Genomic DNA, 22,017 nt, shown 5'->3' with positions numbered 1-22,017 from the left:
TTAGCATGGGAATTAGCATTAGCATTAGCATTGGAATTAGCATTAGCATTAGCCTTGGAATTAGCATTAGCCTTAGCATACAAACAACTAAACACACGGTCACGGTATCCCATATGAACAACACATTTATTTACATAACTGATGTATACATCCCCAGATATATACACTCCCTCCCCGCCGGCCACACACACACTCAATCACTCACTCACAGTACCTAGCCTGGGAAAGGCTTAGAGTCTGGCGCTGCAAGGAGCGCGTTGAGGCCTTGTTGGAGCTCGCATGTGCTTCGAGGAAACAGCAGACAAAAGGGGGGGGGTGACGTAGCAACGCGAAGGGAAAGGGGCTTCTTCGTGGTCCACGACGAGGTGTGTAGGCTCAGGTCCGGGTGGTTCACGGTAAGCTCCGATGGAGTCAGCGTTCGGTCGCAGTCCGCTCGTGGAGGCGACGGTTCTGTCCAGTTTGGCGTCTCGCTTGGTCCAACGTTAACAGCCGGCTGCTGGCAAGGCTGTCTAACGGGGACACAACTAAACGGGCTATCACAGCTCTGAACTCGATAATCACTCTTGGTCTTCAGCTCCAGCACGGTGTGCGTGTTACTGAATCCGCCATCTTAGATTGACTTCTCGTTACTTCTCTCTCGTTCTGATTCTCTTCACACACTGACTCACAGACCACTTCCGTCTCTATATATACACCACCGAACCTAGCATCCGGGTCACGGACACACCCCGGATATACTACGTCATCAAACATATACATAAACATTACAATAACAATACATACACCTTCATAAACGTACAGGAATAGTATAGAAAATAATAAAGAAATAACAGGGGCAAAATAGGGCTGGTTTGGGGAAACTAAACTGGCTCTAAACTGTGGGCCTTCACAACACTAACCTTACCTAACCTTACCTTACCTAACCTAATCTAATCTAATCTATCCTAATCTAATCTAACCTAACCTAATCTAATCTAACCTAACCTAACCTAACCTAACCTAACCTAACCTAACCTAACCTAACCTAACCTAACCTAACCTAACCTACTCTAACCTAACCTAATCTAACCTAACCTGCTCTAACCTAATCTAACCTAATCTAACCTAATCTAATCTAATCTAACGGGGTGGTACCTACTTCAGCAGGGCGTACATGTCCAGCAGGTTGTTCTGGATGGGGGTCCCGGTCACGGCCCAGCGAGCCCGGCCACGCAGCTTACAGACGGCCATGGAGGTCTGCACCTTGGGGTTCTTGATGTTGTGGGCCTCGTCCAGCACCACCCGCGCCCACTGGACCCGGAGCAGGGGGGCCTGGCCCGGAGCCTGGGGGAGGGAGGGGGGAGGAGGGGAGGAAGGGAGGAGGAGGGGAGGGAGGGAGGTGGAGGGGGAGGAAGGGAGGAGGAGGGGAGGGAGGGAGGAGGAGGGGGAGGAAGGGAGGTGGAGGGGGAGGAAGGGAGGAGGAGGGGGAGGAAGGGAGGTGGAGGGGGAGGAAGGGAGGAGGAGGGGAGGGAGGAGGTTGGAATGGTGGAACTATTTAATTTTATTCATTTCTATTTTTGGGGGGGGGGCTTTAACTCATTCAGTGCCGAGGGTGACTAAAGTCACCCATGTTGTTAACATTCTAGAGTGTTGGGTGACTAAACTCACCCATGTTGTTAACATTCTAGAGTGCCATGGGTGACTTGATTCACCAGAAATGCATCGATTACGATGCCTCATGTTTCACACCAATCAAAGTATTTGTTTCTAGGTAAATACCACATAAAAAATATTTTGGGTGGTAAACCCTGAAATGTCCCCGATCAAATGTGTCTTGTCACGTACGTGTACCAGAGTGAGAGTGTGTGTTATTGACGAGAGTGTGTGTTACACACCAGGGTGTCGGTGTCTGTGCTGGGTCTCTCAGCCTCCTCCTTGGACACCAGGACAGGGATCTCCTTGGACACCAGGCTGTACGTGGTCACCACCACATCATGCTCCGCCAGCCTAGAGATAACACATGTCTCAGGTGTGTGTGTGTGTGTGTGTGTGTGTGTGTGTGTGTGTGGACACCAGGCTGTATGTGGTCACCACTAGTGATGTGTCCTTCCGTGTCGACGCTTCGTAGCGTGTGTCGAGTAACCGAGGCAGATGTTTGTGATGCGTATCGAGGCATGTGTTTATGACGTATGTGGTAAGAGGCGAAGCTTCGCCTGCCGCCCGTACCACGTGACCGATTCGGGAAGTGGCTCGGATTTGGCACGAGACTCGAAACATAAAAGGGACAGGTAAACGCAGGTGAAATCATCAAAAAAAAAAAAGAAACCGCCTGAAGCCCAGCACTGTGGAGAAGTTGTTATTTTTAAATAAAAATGAATAAATGAATAAAATGTTGTTGTTCCTAGTAACACAAGCACATTTATTCAATTCAAAGCTTCACACACCAATTTATTGTCCACTTGATGGCGCAGTTGAGCAAATGAAGCAACACGAAGCTTCGGCCTATGTGTGACGCAACTGGATGGAAAGCTTCAACAGTTCATGAAGCTTCATCTCGCCATCACTAGTCACCACCACATCACGCTCGGCCAGCCTAGGACAGGTGACTCAGGTGTGTGTCTGTGTGTGTATACGTGTGCGCACTAGTATGGCGTGTGTGTGTGTGTGTGTGTGTCTTACACTTTAGCGCTCCTCGGCCTGTTGGGGCCGTGGTAGAGGCAGACCGTCAGCCTGCTGCCTCTGACGTGTCTCTCGATCTCCTTCTTCCAGTGGTGAACCAGGGAGGCCGGGCAGATGATCAGGGTACCCTGGGACTCCACCACGCCAGAGTCTACAACACAACACATGACTCAGGTCTCCACCACGCCAGAGTCTACAACACAACACATGACTCAGGTCTCCACCACGCCAGAGTCTACAACACAACACATGACTCAGGTCTCCACCACGCCAGAGTCTACAACACAACACATGACTCAGGTCTCCACCACGTTAGAGTCTACAACATAACACATGACTCAGGTTGGTGTGTGCGTGTGTCTGTGTGTGTGTGTGTGTGTGTGTGCTGAGGGAATGGGTTACCGTCTTTGGAGATCCAGCCCTCTAGTTTTGTTTCTTTCTTCTCCTTCCCCTCTTCCTCTTCTTTCTTCTCCTTCTTCTTCTGGGCGAGGATGAGAGCGATCATGGTGAGGGTCTTCCCCAGACCCATGTCATCAGCTGCAGAGAGAGAGAGAGAGACAGAGAGAGAGACAGAGAGAGACAGAGAGAGAGAGAGAGAGATGGAGACAGAGAGAGAGAGAGAGACAGAGAGAGAGAGAGACAGAGAGACAGAGAGAGAGACAGAGAGAGACAGAGAGAGAGAGGAGACAGAGAGAGAGAGAGAGAGACAGAGAGACAGAGAGAGAGACAGAGAGACAGAGAGAGAGAGAGAGAGAGAGACAGAGAGAGAGACAGAGAGAGACAGAGACAGAGAGAGAGAGAGAGAGAGAGAGAGAGAGAGAGAGAGAGAGACAGAGAGAGAGACCGAGAGAGAGAGAGAGAGACAGAGAGAGAGAGAGAGAGAGAGAGACACGCATTTGAAACGAAACATCTTGATTTATATCACACCCTAGTGGCATTAAACGGTAGAACACTTGACTGGACTATCCCAAAGCCAAACACATGAGCTAGATAATGATCAAAGCTCTGTAAACGTGTTTCAGACCGCAAAAACAGGCAAGTTGTTTGAAATTACCCAGAATTCCTCCGCAGGGCTTCTGGGTCTCTCTCCAGAGCAGCCAGGCCAGAGCTCTCCTCTGATGGGGCATGAGAGGAACCTGACCAATCAGAGACAACAACACAACACCACATCAGTTCTGGAGGCTCCTAGGGGTGTGTCCCTGGACACAGATGAAGCCTAGTAAAAGACGTGTTCAATGGAGGACCAAGACCAGGTCCATCTGGGTCCAGAGAACATCTGTGGCCCTCACAGTGCAGCCATACACTACTGTTGTATACTGTATGTGCAAGTACTGTGTTAGTACTAGTTAGTACCAGGTATATTGTAGTAATAATAATAACTTTATTTGTATAGCGCTTTTCCTGCAAACGTTGCAGCTCATAGTGCTTTAATCATTATATAATCTTACTTTAATTATTTTGTCATTTAAAGGCAATATTAAAAGGATGGGGTTTTATAATCTTAATTTAATTATTTAGTCATTTAAAGGCAATATTAAAAAGATGGGTTTTTAGTCTTGACTTGAACATAATGTGCTGAGGTTGCATCCCTAATGTAAACTGGCAGTGCGTTCCACAATCTGGAGCATAAAATGAGAATGCAGCCTCACCAAATCTCTTCTTTTGTGGTACACAGAGAAAACCAGCGTCAGAAGACCTGAGGTAGTAAGTACCAGGTATATTGTAGTAGGTATTTAGAACCAGGTATTTAGAACCAGGTAGTTAGAACCAGGTAGTTAGAACCAGGTAGGTAGAACCAGGTAGGTAGAACCAGGTAGGTAGAACCAGGTAGGTAGAACCAGGTAGGTAGAACCAGGTAGTTAGAACCAGGTAGGTAGAACCAGGTAGTTAGAACCAGGTAGGTAGAACCAGGTAGGTAGAACCACATTGGGGGGGGGGGTACCTTGATGCCCTTGGGGTCGGTGGCCTCTGCGTCGGGGGCGGGGCAGGACTCCAGGGAGCTGTGGAGGTGGGCGGTGGCCTCCGAGGTGGCGTTCTTCACCGCTAACAGTCTGTTGTCTGTCATCCTGCCCCCGTAGAACGCCTGGCTCTGGTCCCCTGGAGGAGGTAGGGAGGGGGAGAGAGAGGGAGAGAGGGAGGGAGGGAGGGAGGGAGGGAGGGGGAGAGAGAGAGAGGGAGAGAGAGAGAGGGAGGGAGAGAGAGAGAGAGAGGGAGGGAGAGTATATGAATAAAGACAGCAGATGTATTATTTTTTTGCATTCCAGTCTGAGTTGTGGTGTCTGTGTGTTTCCCTTGGTCATATGACCTCCTCCCCCCCTCCCTCCTCCATACGTGTGTGTGTGTGTCCCTGGGTCACATGACCTCCTCCATATGTGTGTGTGTGTGTCCCTGGGTCACATGACCTCCTCCATACGTGTGTGTGTGTCCCTGGGTCATACCTCCTCCATACGTGTGTGTGTGTCCCTGGCTGAGCGGCATGCCCAGGGCGGTGGCCTGGTACTGCAGGGGCGCGGGCACGGAGGGCAGGAGGACGGTGCCCCCCGGGCGGCTGAAGGGGTTGAAGGACTGGCTGGCCGCCGCTGCTGCTGCAGGGCGGGGCGTCTGATCACCGTCTCCAATGTGCGACTCTGGACATAGACAGACACACACACACACACACAAATATACAGTTATGTGATGTGTGTGCTCTCCTGCCTGCCTGCCTGCGTGCGTGCGTGCGTGCGTGCGTGTGTGTGTATGTATGTATGCATGTCTAGTACCGTGGTGTGTACAGTATAAGTGTTTATGTGGTGTGTCTCACCTGGGCCAGCAGCAGAAGCAGCAGTGAGACACAGAGACTCCAGCGCGTCCTCCAGGTCTCTCACCTGGGTCTTCAGCTTCTCTCCTTTGTCAGGCAGAGCAGACACGTTCACTACTGACAGAGTGGCCTGGGAGGGGGGGAGGGGGGGAGGGAGGGAGGGAGGGAGGGAGGGAGGGAGGGAGAGACAGAGGGAGGGAGAGACAGAGGGAGGGAGAGATAGAGGGAGGGAGAGACAGAGGGAGGGAGAGAGGGAGGGATAGAGGGAGGGAGAGACAGAGGGAGGGAGAAACAGAGGGAGGGAGAGAGGGAGGAAGGGAGGGAGAGATAGAGGGAGGGAGAGACAGAGGGAGGGAGAGATAGAGGGAGAGATAGAGGGAGGGAGGTAGGGAGAGATAGAGGGAGGGAGGGAGGGAGAGATAGAGGGAGGGAGGGGGGGAGAGATAGAGGGAGGGAGGGAGTGATAGAGGGAGGGAGGGAGAGATAGAGAGAGGGAGGGAGGGAGGGAGAGATAGAGGGGGGGAGGGAGGGAGAGATAGAGGGAGGGAGGGAGGGAGAGATAGAGGGAGGGAGTTACGAGAATTCAGTACAGACAGACAGAGACACGCACCGGCACAGACACCCACCCACCCACCCATCCCTCCATCCACCCACACCCCTTCCTTCCCTCACCTTCTTCTGTTTGAGCTGGGCGGTGAGCTGGCTGTGCAGGGCCCCGGGGTCTTCCTGTTGACCTTTGACCTGCAAGGCAGACTGGAACCCTGGGAAGGAGGTCAGGGTCTTCTGGACCGGAGCCACTGGAGGAGTCCTCTGTGGACCGGGCTGCACTGACACAAACTGTACATCATCATCATCATCATCGCCACTGAACTCTCCGAAGCGAGAGGCGGGCGACTTCCCCTGACTCTTCTCCTCTGCCTCTTCAGAGCGACGCGTGTCTTGTGTTCCTGTCTGAGAGAAGTGCCGCTGGGTTGGTTTGTCACATGGTGGTGTCGCCACGCTCGCCGCACCCCTGGCAGAACGGCCGTCTTCACAGGAAGTGGAGCTGCTCTTCCTCCCCTCCGAGGTGTGCTTTTTCCCAGCATGCTTTGCAGCCTCTTGGGAGACGCTGGTCGGGGGTTGTTGAGGCCAGTTTCTATTTTCCTGGGTCTTGGGGCTGGAGGTGCGTGATTTCTCTGCTGCCCCTCCTCCTCCTCCTCCTCCTCCTCCTCCCTCTCTGTGGACATCACTGGTGGAGCTCTTTTCTTTGCTCTTCTCCGCTACCTTCTCGTCAGGTGGTGTTTGGGCACTCTTCTTTATCTTCATCCCTGCAGGAAGTTGTTTACCTCTCCATGTCTCCTTCCCTTTTTCCTCCTCCTCCTCTTCTCCTCCTTCTTCTCCTTCTTCTTCTTCATTCTCCTCCGGAGGGAAGGAGACATCCTCCACCCGCATGTGCTCTCGCTCTTTACCTCGCTCTTTACTCTTCTCTCCTCCTTCCTTCTCTCTTCTGTTCTCACACTCCTCCTCCTCCTCCTCCTCCTCCTGCCTCCCTCCGTCCTGCTGTCTCCTCCACTCTGAGGTTGTGTTCTTGCTGGGGGCCTTGAAGGGGTTCCTCACCGGGGGCAGGCAGGAGCTGTCACTCTGCAGTGGTCTGTCAGACAGAGGGCCCCTCTCCTCTGGGCCTGGCTGCATGGGGGGGGAGACCACGGAGAGGGAGGAGAGGGAAGAGAGTGAAGAGAGGGAGGAGAGGGAGGAGAGGGAAGAGAGGGAGGAGAGGGAAGAGAGGGAGGAGAGGGAGGAGAGGGAAGAGAGGGAGGAGAGGGAAGAGAGTGAAGAGAGGGAGGAGAGGGAGGAGAGGGAGGAGAGGGAGGAGAGGGAAGAGAGGGAGGAGAGGGAGGAGAGGGAATAGAGGGAAGAGAGGGAGGAGAGGGAGGAGAGGGAAGAGAGGGAGGAGAGGGAGGAGAGGGAATAGAGGGAAGAGAGGGGAGGAGAGGGAAGAGAGGGAAGAGAGGGAGGAGAGGGAAGAGAGAGAGCAGAGGGAAGAGAGGGAGCAGAGGGAGGAGAGGGAGGAGAGGGAAGAGAGGGAGGAGAGGGAGGAGAGGGAAGAGAGGGAAGAGAGGGAGGAGAGGGAATAGAGGGAGGAGAGGGAAGAGAGGGAAGAGAGGGAAGAGAGGGATGAGAGGGAGATGGAGGAGAGGGAAGAGAGGGAGGAGAGGGAGGAGAGGGAAGAGAGGGAGGAGAGGGAGGAGAGGGAGGAGAGGGAAAAGAGGGAGGAGAGGGAAGAGAGGGAGGAGAGGGAAAAGAGGGAGGAGGGAAGAGAGGGAGGAGAGGGAAGAGAGGGAAGAGAGGGAGGAGAGGGAATAGAGGGAAGAGAGGGAGGAGAGGGAAGAGAGGGAATAGAGGGAAGAGAGGGAGGAGAGGGAAGAGAGTGAAGAGAGGGAGGAGAGGGAAGAGAGGGAATAGAGGGAAGAGAGGGAGGAGAGGGAAGAGAGGGAGGAGAGGGAGGAGAGGGAAGAGAGGGAGGAGAGGGAGGAGAGGGAAGAGAGGGAAGAGAGGGAGGAGGGAAGAGAGGGAGGAGAGGGAAGAGAGGGAAGAGAGGGAGGAGAGGGAAGAGAGGGAGGAGAGGGAAGAGAGGGAATAGAGGGAAGAGAGGGAGGAGAGGGAAGAGAGGGAAGAGAGGGAAGAGAGGGAATAGAGGGAAGAGAGGGAGGAGAGGGAGGAGAGGGAAGAGAGGGAGGAGAGGGAGGAGAGGGAAGAGAGGGAGGAGAGGGAAGAGAGGGAGGAGGGAAGAGAGGGAGGAGAGGGAAGAGAGGGAAGAGAGGGAGGAGAGGGAATAGAGGGAAGAGAGGGAGGAGAGGGAAGAGAGGGAATAGAGGGAAGAGAGGGAGGAGAGGGAGGAGAGGGAGGAGAGGGAAGAGAGGGAGGAGAGGGAGGAGAGGGGAGAGAGGGAGGAGAGGGAGGAGAGGGAGGAGAGGGAGGAGAGGGAAGAGAGGGAGGAGAGGGAAGAGAGGGATGAGAGGGAAGAGAGGGAGGAGAGGGAGGAGAGGGGAGAGAGGGAGGAGAGGGAGGAGAGGGAGGAGAGGGAGGAGAGGGAAGAGAGGGAGGAGAGGGAAGAGAGGGATGAGGGGGAAGAGAAGGAGGAGATGGAGGAGAGGGAGGAGAGGGAAGAGAGGGAAGAGAAGGAAGAGAGGGAGGAGAGGGAGGAGAGGGAAGAGAGGGAGGAGAGGGAGGAGAGGGAAGAGAGGGAGGAGAGAGAGGAGAGGGAGGATAGGAGGAGAGGGAAGAGAGGGAGGAGAGGGAAGAGAGGGAGGAGAGGAAAGAGAGGGAGGAGAGGGAAGAGAGGGAGGAGAGGGAAGAGAGGGAGGAGAGGGAGGAGAGGGAAGAGAGGGAGGAGAGAGAGGAGAGGGAGGATAGGAGGAGAGGGAAGAGAGGGAGGAGAGGGAAGAGAGGGAGGAGAGGAAAGAGAGGGAGGAGATGGGGGTGGAAGACCACATGGTAAAACATGGGAGTGTTTGCCTGCTGGTGGTGAACTTGACTCGACAGAACTATTCACTGTGTACTTGTAATTGAGATTTTAAACTAGACTCAGAAAATGCCATTTTCATTTGCCAGTTTAGTTTCTATGGAGGCTGGTGGAGGTGGAGACCAGAGGACGGCCTCACCCTATCTACCATTTTGCATTCTATTCCATGCATTACAATGAGCCTGTCCTCCAATTTCTACCTCCACCAGCCTCCCTGTTTATCAGTACCAGTGGTGAGGGTGAGGTGCGTCCTGCTTACCTCCGTCCACGGCACGTTACCACACCACCTCTGACCCTCCTTCTTCCCCAGGACACATCGGTAGTACAGCCTGGAATCAGAGTATGACATCAGACACAAGTGATACTCCTACTCGCAGAGAGACTAGCAGAGGGTTCTTTTTCTCTCTTTCATATCAACAACTCCTCTACCTCCTTTGTACCCATCCCCCTCTCCTTGTGTGTGTCTCTCTCTCTCTCTCTCTCTCTCTCTCTCTCTCTCTCTCTCTCTCTCTCTCTGTGTGTGTGTGTGTGTGTGTGTGAGAAGACTGAAGTGGCAACACACACTCTCTCACTCACACACACACACACACACACATACATACACACACACACACACACACCTGTAGCACTGCTGCTCCTTGTGCGAGAGGGCCTGGAGGGCCTGGAGTTCCACCATAGAGTCCTCGTGATGCAGGCAGTGGGAAGGTGGGATGCTGTGGAGGGACGTGAACACATCATCAGTCTCTGCAGTAATCACACATATGTGATTTAAACACATCAACCAATCCAGAGTCTGGAGCGCTTACCTCGTCACCTGAGTGAAAGCACAGGGGCTCCCTTGACGACGTTGGCTACACATGTAGAAGCTTTTGCCCTTATTCGGCCCCTCCTTCACCCCCGTCTTCAACATGCACGCGCTGCCTGCATGGAGGGAACAGCATCAACATCAGGAGAGCAAAGCATAATATCTGTATATATTTGTATATGTATTTACTTATAGTAATGCTTATATTATTTAGTTATTGTGTTTATCTTTGTTCTATGCCCCATGGATTGTAGCCTATGGTTTATTCTTGTTTTATTATGTAGTTTATATTATTGCTTATTGTTTTATTGATTAGTGTTGTTCTATTCTTATGTTTATGCTGTGTGGATATGTTAAAGCACTTTGAGCTGCAATGTTTGCAGGAAATGTGCTATATGAATAAAAGTTATTACTGTCAAACCTCCTGCAACCAGGCCGTATACGAGTGGACTTGGATCTACGTGACAGTTGGATCTAAGTGACAGTTGGATCTAAGTGACAGTTGGATCTAAGTGACAGTTGACACTAGAACAGCCGTGTCTATGTTACCTACTCAGGGTATATACATAGTATATAAACATATCAGTATATATTACATCAGTGACACCTTTAACTTAACAGTTTTAGTTTGAAATAGACTAGACCACTATCATACAACACAATTTCCGGTTCATCTTTATTTTTTAATAAAACTGATAAATTCACAAACCTTTACTAAAAGTTTTTAGGACTCAAACTCTTTGGACAGAGTCTAATTCAGAAAAATACATACACAATTCAAGACCTCATAAAATCGTGATAAGACTTTTTAATACTTATTAAGGGTCTTGATTTCCCCCAAATGTATTGATCAACTTTTAATACTTTTCAAGACACCGCGGATACCCTGCCAGGCCGGATAGGAGTGGAGGAAAGTGCGTTGTGATTGAGCCATGTCATACTCTCTCTCTCCGCTCAGCTGTCATTTCGGTGACACCCATGTGTTATCATTCAACATTCACTTGTTAGCTGATAACATGCTAACAACAACATAAATAATACCATATCTTCAACCTTTCTATTTGACACAATCAGAAGTATTTAACTCACCATGGGAATGGCATAACACGATCTCCATGACGATCAGAACAAGTCCAGAGGTCTGTTTCGTTTACGAGAAAATGAGAAATGAGAGAAATCCGAATTTCGAACCAACCAATGGAAAGTCAAACTTCAAACACTTCCGGGTTACACACAGGGGTCACTAAACTGTAAGTGAAGCCTGATTGTTTATGGTTGAGATTTTAATAATGGCACATTTCATATAACATCCTCCACAACACCGCCGTTTGTTGCTATCATGTACTGTAAAAAAATAAATAAATAAAAAATCCCTGTATTGGGGTTCAGTCAGAAGAACGAGACGGCAGAGAGAGAGGCTGTTACTGTTCTATTCAACAGGACTACATCCCCCACAATGCAACTCTGTCTATTCTCCTCTCTCAGTACTACATTCCCCACAATGCAACTCTGTCTATTCTCCTCTCAACAGTACTACAGTCCCCACAATGCAACTCTGCCTATTCTCCTCTCAACATGACTACATTCCCCACAATGCAACTCTGTCTATTCTCCTCTCAACAGTACTACATTCCCCACAATGCAACTCTGTCTAGTCTCCTCTCAACAGGACTACATTCCCCACAATGCAACTCGGTCTATTCTCCTCTCTAACAGGACTACATTCCCCACAATGCAACTCTGTCTATTCTCCTTCTCTCTCGCGGGCTTTTGTTTTGGTATGGCGCTCTGCTTTGAAACTCCCACTTGTTGTCTTTCTGCAAACATTCAGACATCCAAACATTAAAAACCCCGAAACACCTGAATACGTGGACACGTCGGCGTTAACCGAGGTAACTAACCGCTGTGTTTGACATATTCTTCCTTATTAAAATGCTAAACAGGGCAACTTTTAACACGTAATTTAACTTCATGTCAGAACTTTGTTGCGAGGCGTTGGTCAGTAACAGTCTGTTGGTGACAGCAAAGCTGGTTCAGCTAACCGGCTAATCTGTCAAACAACAAGTCATATGGACAGTTAGTTAATGATGTTTAAATTGTATTTTAGCTGCTTTGTCTACTAGTAAACACAGCAAAGACCTAGGTTCTAGGCCCTGGACAATCTAGACAATTTGATGGCAGCTACTAGATTGTAATCAAGTGTAATACTGAAACACAACTGTGAACATTTAAAACCTGCAAACTGTGACACTTTAAATGAATGTGCAATAACACTATGTGCAATATGACAACCCTAGGGTACATAAGGTTCAGAGATAGGAAATGTTAGGATATGTATAGCATAGCATAGAGTACAGCACAGTGTTTTATTTGTATAGTATAGTATAGTGGATAGTGTACATAGCCTTTATTTATTATGTAAACCAGCTCTTTTCCCTTCTTGTTTTTAGTCTTTCTTTTCTAGCACCAGGGGAGCCCCCCCTCCCAAATGTCGTTGTTTGGTACCTGTACTATAGCAATGACAATAAAGACCATTCATTCATTCATTCATTCATTCATTCATTCATTCATTCATTATAGTACAGAGACTTCAACCTGCCCGGGTGTGGCTGTTGCTAAACAACAATATCCAACAGTCCATTTAAACGGTCAACCAGCCAAGCACAGCTGGGCCCACCTCGTGACTTTAGAATTATAAGGTTCTATCTCCATTTTTGTTAATTATTTTACACACTCTGATCCATTAGTGTTTATTAATGCCTGTGAGGTGTTATTTTTTTTAAATGTTGACATTTTTGAGTTAGTAATAATTAATAAAATACAAAGGTTCCATCTCACAAAACATAATGGAATGTAAAAACTTTGACGCTCAATATCTCTGAACTGCCCTAAACGGAGATAGAACCTTATCATTCTAAACGGAGATAGAACCTTCTCATTCTAAACGGAGATAGAACCTTATCATTCTAAACGGAGATAGAACCTTATCATTCTAAACGGAGATAGAACCTTCTCATTCTAAACGGAGATAGAACCTTATCATTCTAAACGGAGATAGAACCTTATCATTCTAAACGGAGATAGAACCTTATCATTCTGAGCTCACGACCTTTTGACTCCTCCTACTCTTCCACCTGTCTCTAACACCTGTTTGACTCCGGATCAGCCGAGTGGAGAGAGGCCCCGACATGTCATCCCCGGCTGGGCTGCAGCCGTCCCAGTCCGACTTCCTCGCCCGGTGGATGCCCAGCAGCTCCCGCGCCGGGGTCATCCTCCACCCTTCCCCTGACCTGGGAATCCCTGAGTCTCTCCGGAACAGCTCCATGTGGGGGTCCCGAGACGCCGCCGACGGTGACGATGACGATGACGATGACTCCTTCGCCTCTCAGTTCGCCCCTCTCCCGGCCTCCACTAGCAGCAGCACCAGTTGCCTCAGCGTCGACTTGCTGGTCGGTGCAGAAGCCTCAATGGAGTTAAACAAGCTGAGCCAGCGACCGGGCGAAAGGACTCTTCTGTCTGATAAGAAGACACATGCTGGTGGCCTGCGTGCAGCGTCGCAGGGGTTCCCTGGAGACAACATGGCCAGTATGGAGGAGATGGTCAACCAGTCCCAGGACATGCCGCTGAGGCTTAAACTAGAACAGGTAAGCCAGAGAGGCACCACACTGACTCACCTGGGATCATCCACCTGCAATGACTAGAGTGTCAGAGGGTTCTAGAGTGATGTCATGAGGATATCTGGGAGTTAAATATGATATTATATCTGACTGTGTTGAGTGGTTTCGGTGTGAAAGGTATGCTGTATATGTAAGCTGCAGCTGTGCTTTGTGTTTGTTATAAATTGAAGTAGTCCAGTGTTATTTGAAGTTTATTGATGACATTCTGCTGCTACTGTGTGTGTGTGTGTGTGTGTGTGTCTGTGTGTGTGTGTGTCTGTGTCTGTGTCTGTGTCTGTGTCTGTGTGTGTGTGTGTGTGTGTGCTAGCTGAGGCAGTGGCAGCAGCAGATGCAGGAGCAGCTGAAGGCGCATCAGCTGGAGGAGTTGGTGCGTCTGCAGGAGGAGCAGCAGAGGCTGCTGGGAATGGTGCATGGAGCTCCACACCACGGACCAGGTACGGCACAGAGCCTAGCTCACCCAGGCCTCCTGGTACATCACCAGTGCAGGGGAGGCTGGTGGAGGCAGAAGTCGGAGGAGGATGGGTTCATTTGTAATGCATGGAACAGAAGCGTTTGATACCATTCCTCATTCCGTTCCATGACAACACTAGGGGTTGGCTGTTGAAACTCATGCAGTGAGTAGTATTATATCGCTCTGCTTTAGTAGGGTCAGTCACCAAATAGTTGTGAATAGGAGTAGGTTAGTACCTGTCAAGATTGTCTCTTGTTTCTGAAAGGCTTGAACATGTGTGTCAGGTTTCCTGACTGTCGGCTTTATTTACATTTACATGTTTGGCATTTAGCAGCCGCCTTATTCCAAAGCGACTTACAGTCAATACATTTGACTAAGGAAGTGAATCATCAATCCACCACTTCTAGCAGGAAGAGTGATCTAGCTCAGGCCAGGGGCCACTGGCAGCCAACTTTAGACGTGTCAGTATGTTAAATCAGTTGAGACTGAGCAGTCTGATGTTCCCTCCAGGTTACACCCAGAGCCCCGGGCCGACAGGGGGGGGCTGGGACGAGAGCTCTCTCCTGGGGGGCTCCCCCCTCCCCCTCAGCCCCCCCACCGCCACTACCTCATACAGACCCCCAGCACCCCAGAGCTTCCCCCAAGACCCCCCACAGGGCTCTGTGTATGCGCAGTCGTGGAGACAGGGGAATCCCCTCTCGCTGCAGCTGAGAGGCAGGGAGGAGGAGGAGGAGCTGGAGACAACACTGGGTGAACTGAGTGAGTCAATTAATGAATGAATGAATGAATAAATGAATGAATGAATGTCAATGAATGAATGAAGGAATGAATGAATGAATGTCAATGAATGAATGAAGGAATGAATGAATGAATGTCAATGAACTACTCGATATTTACAATAAGAGGCTCCATCTCCAATTTACAATTCCAACTAAACATTTCATGAATGAATGAATTGCTTCCACCGTCTAACTCACACACTGTGACCCAACAGGGCCAGATGCATGGAGGCCTAGACACAGGGACCAACAGCAGAGTGTGGATTCTGATGGTGACGATGATGATGATGATGACGAAGAACAGGAAGTCACTATGGTCTCCCATGCTGCTTCCTCTATGACTGAGGAGCACACAGCCCCCGGAGGAGAGGAGGGTGAAGTAGACGTAGAAGAGAGGTAAACGCCTCCACTGGTCCCCTGTGAGCTCCAGTCTCACTGTTCATATCCTCAACTACTCTTCTGGATGGACAGAAATGCTTTCAATCATAACAATCATACAAACTTTTTCCCCTCTGTCTAATAATGTGTGTATACAGCATGTGTGATATGTCAAAATAATAATACTTCCTCTCCCTCTCCTCTCTCTTCTCTCCTCTCCTCCTCTCCTCTCCTCTCCTCTCCTCTCCTCTCCTCTCCTCTCCTCTCCTCTCCTCTCCTCCCCTCTCCTCTCCTCTCCTCTCCTCTCCTCCCCTCCTCTCCCCTCCTCCCCTCTCCTCTCCTCCCCTCTCCTCTTCTCTCTCCTCTCCTCCCCTCTCCTCTTCTCTCTCCTCTCCTCCCCTCTCCTCTCCTCTCCTCTCCTCCCCTCTTCTCTCTCCTCTCCTCTTCCCTCCTCTCCTCTCCTCTCCTCTTCTCTCTCCGCTCCTCTCCTCCCCTCTCCTCTTCTCTTCTCCTCTCCTCTCTTCTCTTCTCCTCTCCTCTCTCCTCTTCTCCTCTCCTCTCCTCTCTCTTCTCCTCTCCTCTCCTCTCTCCTCTCCTCTCCTCTCCTCTCCTCTCTCTTCTCCTCTCCTCTCCTCTCCTCTCCTCTTCTCTCTCCGCTCCTCTCCTCCCCTCTTCTCTCCTCTCCTCTTCTCTTCTCCTCTCCTCTCTCCTCTCTCTTCTCTTCTCCTCTCTCTTCTCTTCTCCTCTCTCTTCTCTTCTCCTCTCCTCTCCTCTCCTCTTCTCTCCTCTCCTCTTCTCTCTCCGCTCCTCTCCTCTCCTCTCTCTTCTCTTCTCCTCTCCTCTTCTCTTCTCCTCTCCTCTCTTCTCTTCTCCTCTCCTCTCTTCTCTTCTCCTCTTCTCTCCTCTCTTCTCCTCTCCTCTCTTCTCCTCTCTTCTCTTCTCCTCTCTTCTCTTCTCCTCTCCTCTCCTCTCTCCTCTCCTCTCCTCTCCTCTCCTCTCTTCTCCTCTCCTCTCTTCTCTTCTCCTCTCCTCTCCTCTCCTCTCCTCTCTCCTCTCCTCTCCTCTCCTCCAGGCCTATCCAGCCAGGGATTGTTGGCCAGAAGCGCACGTTTGAGGAGCTGCTAGAGGAACAGCTGAGACTGGAGGAACAGAGACTGAACAGCGCACAGCAACAACAGGTCATCCACTGTCAACAATACAGATTACTGTCATACAGACTACTGTTATACTGACCATTACACATTGTATGTGGTCAACTAAACCATTTCCATCAAGTCGGATTGACGGCCATTTCCACAGATTATCCACCCAAAATGTCCAGGTGCTGAACGTGTCTTTCTGTCATGACAGAGCCCGGAGCCAGCCGAGGGGGCGAGAGCCAATCCCAAGAGAGCGTTCCTCAAACGAGGCGAGGGGCTGTCCAGATTCACCAATCCCGGCAGAGCTCCTCCCCCCAACAGAGGCGGCATAAAGAAAGACTCCAAACCCCCCCAGCAACCCCCCCAGGCCAGAGTCAACACCCGCTGGGCCTCGGAGCCCAAGCCCGCCCAGAGGACCAGCAGCACCACGGGCCCGGTCAGCCAGCGGCCCCCTGTGCAGCGGAAGACCGCCACACTCAACAAGGAGAACCGCCCCCGAGAGTCCGCCCTCTCGCCCCCCCTGCAGGGCAAGGCAGCCCAGGCCCCCCCTCCCCCGGCGAGACCCAGGGTCCTGGGGAGTCACCAGAGACACAACACGGAGGCTACGGCTACGGCTACGTCTACGGCTACGTCTACGTCTACGCAGCCCCATGAAGACGTGAGACAGCAAAAACAACAACAACAACAACAGCCAGAACAGTTAAAGGCGGCTGGTAGCAGGAAGGTGGGCTTCTCATCTCAGCCAGTGACGGTGAGTAGGGGACACCCAGGGACACGCGGGGGGTTGTTGCCCCCCTCAGCTGTGACCAAGCAGGTGGGTCTGGAGGAGGAGGGGAGAGGAGCTCTGAGGAGAGGGAACGTACCTTCATCACCCAGGAAGGAGATGGCTGCGGAGGGGAGACCAGGGGGAGGAGGAGGAGGAGGAGGAGGAGTTCCGGAGTATTCCTTCGAGCTGTCGTTCCAGGACAAGCAGCGGCGGTGGGACTGCGCCAGGCAGACGGAGAGCATGGAGCTGGGGGAGTTTGAGCTGCTGGAGCAGGCGGCTGACGAGCTCTCCTTCTCCTCCAACTCCTCCTTCGTCCAGAAGGTTCTGCAGATGGACCAGCAGCACCAGCAGCAGCTCCTCCGGGGCACCAGGGGGCGCCACCTGCGACGGCTCTCCTCCACACCCATCAAGTCCCCCAGACCCTCGCCTCCTAAAGGTGGAGGTGGTGATGGTGGGGGGGTGGTGGTGGTGAGCAAAAGCCTCTCCTCAGAGTCAGAGGCATCAGCTGCTGTGAAGGCCAGGGAGGATCCACTGATGAAGGACAGCAAAGCCAGTGATGAAGATGATGATGATGATGATGAAGATGATGAAAGCAAGCAGGATGTCACTGACGTCTCGTTCCGCAGCAGTTTAGAAGTGTCCGTCCCGTCTGCGTTCCCCGGGGACCTCTGCTTCTCCTCCTCGTCTGGCGCCGCCCCCTACGACAGGAGGTCCTATCAGGACAGAGACGGCGGTGAGGGGGGGGCGGGCCACACGGAGGGGGGGGGCGGAGAGGGGGGGGAGAGTGACGGTGTCCATAGCAACCCAGACGACTCCACCCTATTGGAGGACGAAGAGGCGGACCGTCGGGATCACGGCGTGGTGGTGTTCGACGACGACGACACGTGGAACGACCTGGACGAGGACGAGGCCGGCGACGGCGGTATCCATGACGACGACGACATCAGGAGAAGGGTCAGCCCGATTCCCACGGCGACGGCGAACACCGACTTCACAGTCGCCCGGCCGGAGAGCAGAACACTGACGAGGAAGGTGGCTGTCACCGCAGCCTATCAGGAGGCTGATGATCCTCCTCCCACGTCTCAGCTGATGGCTAGGCTGTTCCCGTCGCTGAAGCCCCGCCCACAGCCTGCCCCGGCTCCTCCTCCTCCTCCTCCTCAGACAGAGAGCAGGCAGACCGCCGACGACCAGCCAGGTGAGACAGGACAGGACACGTCCTTAGTTGCAGGGAGGAAAGCATGTCATTCTAAGTCGTGAGTTTAGAATGATAAGGTTCTATCTCTGTTTAGAATGATAAGGTTCTATCTCCGTTTAGAATGATAAGGTTCTATCTCCGTTTAGAATGATGAGGTTCTATCTCCGTTTAGAATGATAAGGTTCTATCTCCGTTTAGAATGATAAGGTTCTATCTCCGTTTAGAATGATGAGGTTCTATCTCCGTTTAGAATGATAAGGTTCTATCTCTGTTTAGAATGATAAGATTCTATCTCCGTTTAGAATGATGAGGTTCTATCTCCGTTTAGAATGATAAGGTTCTATCTCTGTTTAGAATGATAAGGTTCTATCTCCGTTTAGAATGATAAGGTTCTATCTCCGTTTAAAATGATAAGGTTCTATCTCCGTTTAGAATGATAAGGTTCTATCTCCGTTTAGAATGATAAGGTTCTATCTCCGTTTAGAATGATAAGGTTCTATCTCCGTTTAGAATGATAAGGTTCTATCTCCGTTTAGAATGATGAGGTTCTATCTCCGTTTAGAATGATGAGGTTCTATCTCCGTTTAGAATGATGAGGTTCTATCTCCGTTTAGAATGATAAGGTTCTATCTCCGTTTAGAATGATAAGGTTCTATCTCCGTTTAGAATGATAAGGTTCTATCTCCGTTTAGAATGATAAGGTTCTATCTCTGTTTAGAATGATAAGGTTCTATCTCCGTTTAGAATGATAAGGTTCTATCTCCGTTTAGAATGATATGGTTCTATCTCCGTTTAGAATGATAAGGTTCTATCTCCGTTTAGAATGATAAGGTTCTATCTCCGTTTAGAATGATAAGGTTCTATCTCCGTTTAGAATGAAGGTTCTATCTCCGTTTAGAATGATGAGGTTCTATCTCCGTTTAGAATGATAAGGTTCTATCTCCGTTTAGAATGATAAGGTTCTATCTCCGTTTAGGGCAGTTCAGAGATATTGAGCGTCAACGTTTTTACATTCCATTATGTTTTGTGAGATGGAACCTTTGTATTTTAGGAATTACTAACCAAAAAAATGTCAACATTTTAAAAATAACACAACACAGGCATTAATAAACACCTAATGGATCAGATTATGTAAAAAACTACATTTTAACAAAAAATTTAGATTCCTCCATCCCTCCCCTCCTCCCTCCCTACGCCTCCCCTCCTCCCTCCGTGGACAGGGACATCGTTTAGGTCTCTAAATATATTTATATATATATATATATATGTGTGTGTGTGTGTGTGTGTCTGTGTGTCTGTGTGTGTGTGTGTGTGTGTGTGTGTGTGTGTGTGTGTGTGTGTGTCTGTGTGTGTGTGTGTGTGTGTGTGTGTGTGTGTCTGTGTGTAGGCCAGCAGCAGCAGTCGAGGCAGCTGAGGGAGAGGCTGGTGCAGCTGGAGATGGAGATAGAACGCTTCAGGACGGAGAACGCAGCCCTGGCCCGACTACGCCTGGAGAACCACCAGAACCAGGAGAACCTCAGGTCCGGTCTGGCTCTAGTATGATGCTGCTCAGTGCTCAGTAGCTAGTATCAAATAAAGTTAATATGATGTTCTACTTTCCTACAGATATTCGGTGGACGAACAATATGACTTTGTCGTCCCATGATGCACTATGACATGGTCTCATATTGAGACTGTTACATTTACATTTACATTTTTGGCATTTAGCAGACGCCTTATTCCAAAGCGACTTACAATCAATACATTTGAATACTAAGCAAGTGAATCATCAATCCACCAGTCGTAGCAGGAAGAGTAATCCAGCTCAGGCCCGGGGCCACTGATAGAAGGAAAAACCTTCTTCTATCACCTTCTTCTGAACCTAGTTTTTTATTTTATTTTTGCCTTACTGTGCAAGATAGTCGGCCAGGAATAATCCTTTGCGCTATGACGTCATTAGCATGATAACATGTTGATGTGCTGTTCTACTTCTCTTCAGATATTAGATGGACCCCCCATAGTCCCATAATCAGTATTTGAGGGTTGACTGTGATTGGTTAGGTGACAACGTGTCTCTGTCTGTTCCAGGAGGGAGAGGGCGGAGTTTGAGCAGAGGAAGGGGGAGGAGCTAGCCAGGTTCGAGGAGTATAAGAAGGAGGAGACCCGGAAGCTTCTGAAGGAACGCAAGGTGTTTGAGACCCACGCCTCGGCCGCCAGAGCCATACCTGACAAGAAGGAGCGTGACGAGATCCAGGTGAGAGGCCCGCGTACACACACACACACACACACACACACACACACACACACACACACACACACACACACACACGTACACACACACGTACACACACACACACACACACGTACACACACACACACACACACACACACACACACACATACACACACACGTACACACACACACACACACACACACGTACACACACACACACACACGTACACACACACACACACACACACGTACACACACACACACACACACACACACACACACACGTACACACACACACACACACACACGTACACACACACACACACGTACACACACACACAAACACAGACACATACACACACACGTACACACACGTACACACACGTACACACACACACACACACGTACACAGACGTACACACGTACACACACACACGTACACACACACACATACACACACGTACACACACACACACACACGCACCTCAGGAAACTCACACATAGTCTATGATGCGTTTTTTTTCTTCAAATCCAGATCCCCTGACTTCCAAAGCTCTCTCAGCCCACACACACACACACTACTCCTCTCACCCTCCTCCCACCCTCTCTCACCCTCCTCCCACCCTCTCCCACCCCCCCTCTCCTCCCACCCCCTCTCCCCCACCCCCCTCTCTCCCCACCCCCTCCCCCCCCCCCCAGGCCCTGAAGCAGCAGCTGTGTTCGCTGCAGGAGGAGCTGAGGCGCAGAGAGAGCCGCTGGTCCACCACACACGGCCGCCTGCGCCAGCAGACGGACGCCCTGAACGACGACAACGCCGCCCTGAGGGACGAGGTCCGCACCCTGGAGAGACTACGCCTCAGCACCTGGAAGACAGGGGACAGAGAGAGGGACGGAGAGAGGGACCGAGAGAGGGACGGAGAGAGGGAGAGGCCCAGGCCGCTGGAGAGAGACGGAGAAGGGGAGAGGAGGGAGAAGGAGAGGAGGGAGAAAGAGAGAGAGGCACCTAGGCCGGCGGAGAGCTGTAGCACTCTCGGCACCAGAGGGGTCAGATTTGCTGTAAGCGTTTTTTAAGCTCCAATTGTCTTCGGTTTGCGTGCGCGTGTGCGTGTGCGTGTGCGTGTGTGTATTTTAATGTTGTGTGTATGTGTTGTATGTAGAGCCCTCCTGAAGCTGCTAGGAGCACCTCCACCACTAGGGGGAGCAGCTCCCCAGGGGACGGCCTCAGGAGGCCCGGCCCCTCTCCTGCACCCCCCCACCAGCAGGGCTCTGAGGACCGACCTGGCTCTGGAACCACACCACCCAGACACCACCACACCCTGGCCCCTGTGAGTTAGAGACACACACACACACACACACACACACACACACACACACACACACACACCACCCAGACACCACCACACCCTGGCCCCTGTGAGTTAGAGACACACACACACACACACACACACACACACACACACACACACACACACCACCCAGACACCACCACACCCTGGCCCCTGTGAGTTAGAGACACACACACACACACACACACACACACACACACACACACACACACCACCCAGACACCACCACACCCTGGCCCCTGTGAGTTAGAGACACACACACACACACACACACACACACACACACACACACACACACCACCCAGACACCAC

At 51.1% G+C, this 22,017-nt stretch overlaps 2 protein-coding genes across 2 annotated transcripts in view; one reads left to right on the top strand and one right to left on the bottom strand.

Annotated features, from left to right (window-relative positions):
- Positions 1 to 10,891, bottom strand: part of ttf2 (transcription termination factor, RNA polymerase II) — a 31,037-nt gene extending 20,146 nt beyond the window's left edge. Inside the window, exons 1-14 of the mRNA XM_080537060.1 lie at positions 10,852 to 10,891; positions 9,764 to 9,878; positions 9,578 to 9,670; positions 9,217 to 9,286; positions 6,981 to 7,120; positions 6,128 to 6,671; positions 5,459 to 5,585; positions 5,097 to 5,285; positions 4,601 to 4,755; positions 3,713 to 3,794; positions 3,061 to 3,195; positions 2,659 to 2,809; positions 1,875 to 1,986; positions 1,139 to 1,323 (exon numbers count right to left, since the gene is read on the bottom strand). Coding sequence (XP_080393186.1) covers positions 1,139 to 1,323; positions 1,875 to 1,986; positions 2,659 to 2,809; positions 3,061 to 3,195; positions 3,713 to 3,794; positions 4,601 to 4,755; positions 5,097 to 5,285; positions 5,459 to 5,585; positions 6,128 to 6,671; positions 6,981 to 7,120; positions 9,217 to 9,286; positions 9,578 to 9,670; positions 9,764 to 9,878; positions 10,852 to 10,879 — 2,126 coding nt within the window. The 5' untranslated portion in view covers positions 10,880 to 10,891. The remainder of the gene's footprint in view (positions 1 to 1,138; positions 1,324 to 1,874; positions 1,987 to 2,658; positions 2,810 to 3,060; positions 3,196 to 3,712; positions 3,795 to 4,600; positions 4,756 to 5,096; positions 5,286 to 5,458; positions 5,586 to 6,127; positions 6,672 to 6,980; positions 7,121 to 9,216; positions 9,287 to 9,577; positions 9,671 to 9,763; positions 9,879 to 10,851) is intronic.
- Positions 10,892 to 12,950: 2,059 nt separating this feature from the next.
- The window catches only part of cpap (centrosome assembly and centriole elongation protein), a gene marked incomplete at both ends in the record, with an annotated part of 16,334 nt that continues 7,267 nt past the window's right edge, over positions 12,951 to 22,017 (top strand). The window contains 10 exons of the mRNA XM_080537058.1: positions 12,951 to 13,406; positions 13,747 to 13,873; positions 14,401 to 14,649; positions 14,885 to 15,065; positions 16,120 to 16,225; positions 16,398 to 18,147; positions 19,535 to 19,667; positions 20,215 to 20,380; positions 21,059 to 21,241; positions 21,517 to 21,684. Of these exons, the coding sequence (XP_080393184.1) occupies positions 12,951 to 13,406; positions 13,747 to 13,873; positions 14,401 to 14,649; positions 14,885 to 15,065; positions 16,120 to 16,225; positions 16,398 to 18,147; positions 19,535 to 19,667; positions 20,215 to 20,380; positions 21,059 to 21,241; positions 21,517 to 21,684 (3,519 nt within the window). The remainder of the gene's footprint in view (positions 13,407 to 13,746; positions 13,874 to 14,400; positions 14,650 to 14,884; positions 15,066 to 16,119; positions 16,226 to 16,397; positions 18,148 to 19,534; positions 19,668 to 20,214; positions 20,381 to 21,058; positions 21,242 to 21,516; positions 21,685 to 22,017) is intronic.

Source organism: Nansenia antarctica (genome assembly GCF_963989245.1).
Source record: "Nansenia antarctica genome assembly, chromosome: 7".
NCBI classification, from domain to species: Eukaryota; Metazoa; Chordata; class Actinopteri; order Argentiniformes; family Microstomatidae; genus Nansenia; species Nansenia antarctica.
Note: the sequence above shows the minus strand (reverse complement) of the source record. Positions and strands in the feature narration are given on the sequence as shown.